This window comes from Arachis ipaensis, chromosome B02 (genome assembly GCF_000816755.2).
Source record: "Arachis ipaensis cultivar K30076 chromosome B02, Araip1.1, whole genome shotgun sequence".
NCBI lineage: Eukaryota > Viridiplantae > Streptophyta > Magnoliopsida > Fabales > Fabaceae > Arachis > Arachis ipaensis.
The window spans coordinates 8,165,300-8,166,707 of record NC_029786.2 but is presented as its reverse complement, the minus strand read 5'-3'; the positions used below and the strand labels follow the sequence as shown (position 1 = coordinate 8,166,707).

At 24.9% G+C, this 1,408-nt stretch overlaps 1 protein-coding gene across 1 annotated transcript in view; it reads right to left on the bottom strand.

The window, feature by feature from the left end:
• The window catches only part of LOC107624776 (GDSL esterase/lipase 5), a 6,466-nt gene that overhangs the window by 4,256 nt on the left and 802 nt on the right, over window positions 1-1,408 (bottom strand). Inside the window, exon 2 of the mRNA XM_016327231.2 lies at window positions 1,033-1,157. Coding sequence (XP_016182717.1) covers window positions 1,033-1,157 — 125 coding nt within the window. The remainder of the gene's footprint in view (window positions 1-1,032; window positions 1,158-1,408) is intronic.

Below are 1,408 nucleotides of genomic sequence, written 5' to 3'. Positions count from 1 at the left end.
AATATAAAAAAATTAAAAGTTAATTAGACTTTCATAATTTATTTTAATTTATCACCAAATAAAAAATAAGAATACTAATTTTTGTGTCTCTATCTTTTGTACCTTATTTTCAGTGTCTTGTCTTATATATTTTCATCACTAAATGTAAGCCTTTGTGCTATTCTATAAATACTAAAGATTTATAAAATATTGTTTTGCAATTTTGTTTTTAAGTTTTATAAGATGGTTTTTGATTTGCGTTTTCTTTAAAAACATTGTATAATTTACTTTTACCATAAAGTGTATTTAACTATTGCAAATAAATAAATAAATAAAAATGGTAGCTTCACATTAATCACATAATTTTTGTTCTTAATATATCCACTAGTGCTATATTCCTTTTTCTTTGCGTGTCTATGTTATGAATACAAATAATAATTCTTTCTCCACCCTAGCTTCTAAAATTGATATTAATCAATTAAGTTAAAGAAGAATATTAGAGAGTCAAGACCAGTAATTAATCATTAATATTTAAAAATATAAATTAAAAATATATTATTAAATTATTAAACTAAAATAATTAAATTAATAACTAAAAGTGTTAATAAAAAATAACAAATTCTACTGGTTTTTGAACTTTTCTTATAAGCTAATTAATCTATAATGTGAACGTGGTTATCTAGCTAGCATTATAGTCATCTATATATGCTTGGCGGCAAAGTAGTGTACGTAGCATATAATTTATAATTTGGTCAATTACTAACAGCTATATCACTAGCTATGTTCATATAAAAACTTGTTCAAAGTTCCATTAATTAAGCTAAGCTTTATACAGTAATAACTAATAACATGTGAATGAAATAGTAGCAGGTGCATTCGGACCAAGGAAAAAGCTCATCATGTTTATTATTGCTTAGCTTCTAAATCGTTTAACAACTCAATAGTTTAGCAATTCCGTGTTGAATTTGTACTTGAATATATATAACTCAGAATTTCTAATAATACAAGAAAAATAATGTTTTTTAAAATAAATATATTTTTGTATATACTTACCGAACCTTCAAAAGTTTCAACAAGAGCACCTGCTCCACCAGACGCAAAGTTCACTCCACCATAGAATTGTGTGTAATTACCAGGTTGTAGAAATGGTGGTATCAATGGCAGGTTCGCATATTCAGCTACAAATAAAAACCAAATAATCATATATTAATTACAAGAATATCGATCCAGATAATAGTAATTAATTTTAATTTGTGCTACACATGATAATAATGAGTACTCTTCTTTATTTTGATTACTCATGATTAATTATAAAAAAAAATATATATATACACTTTACTAAGATCATCGGATTACAACACTTTTGTGGCGATTTTTACAACCGTCACTATTAGCGACGATTTTAACAACGACTTCAAAATTGGTATAA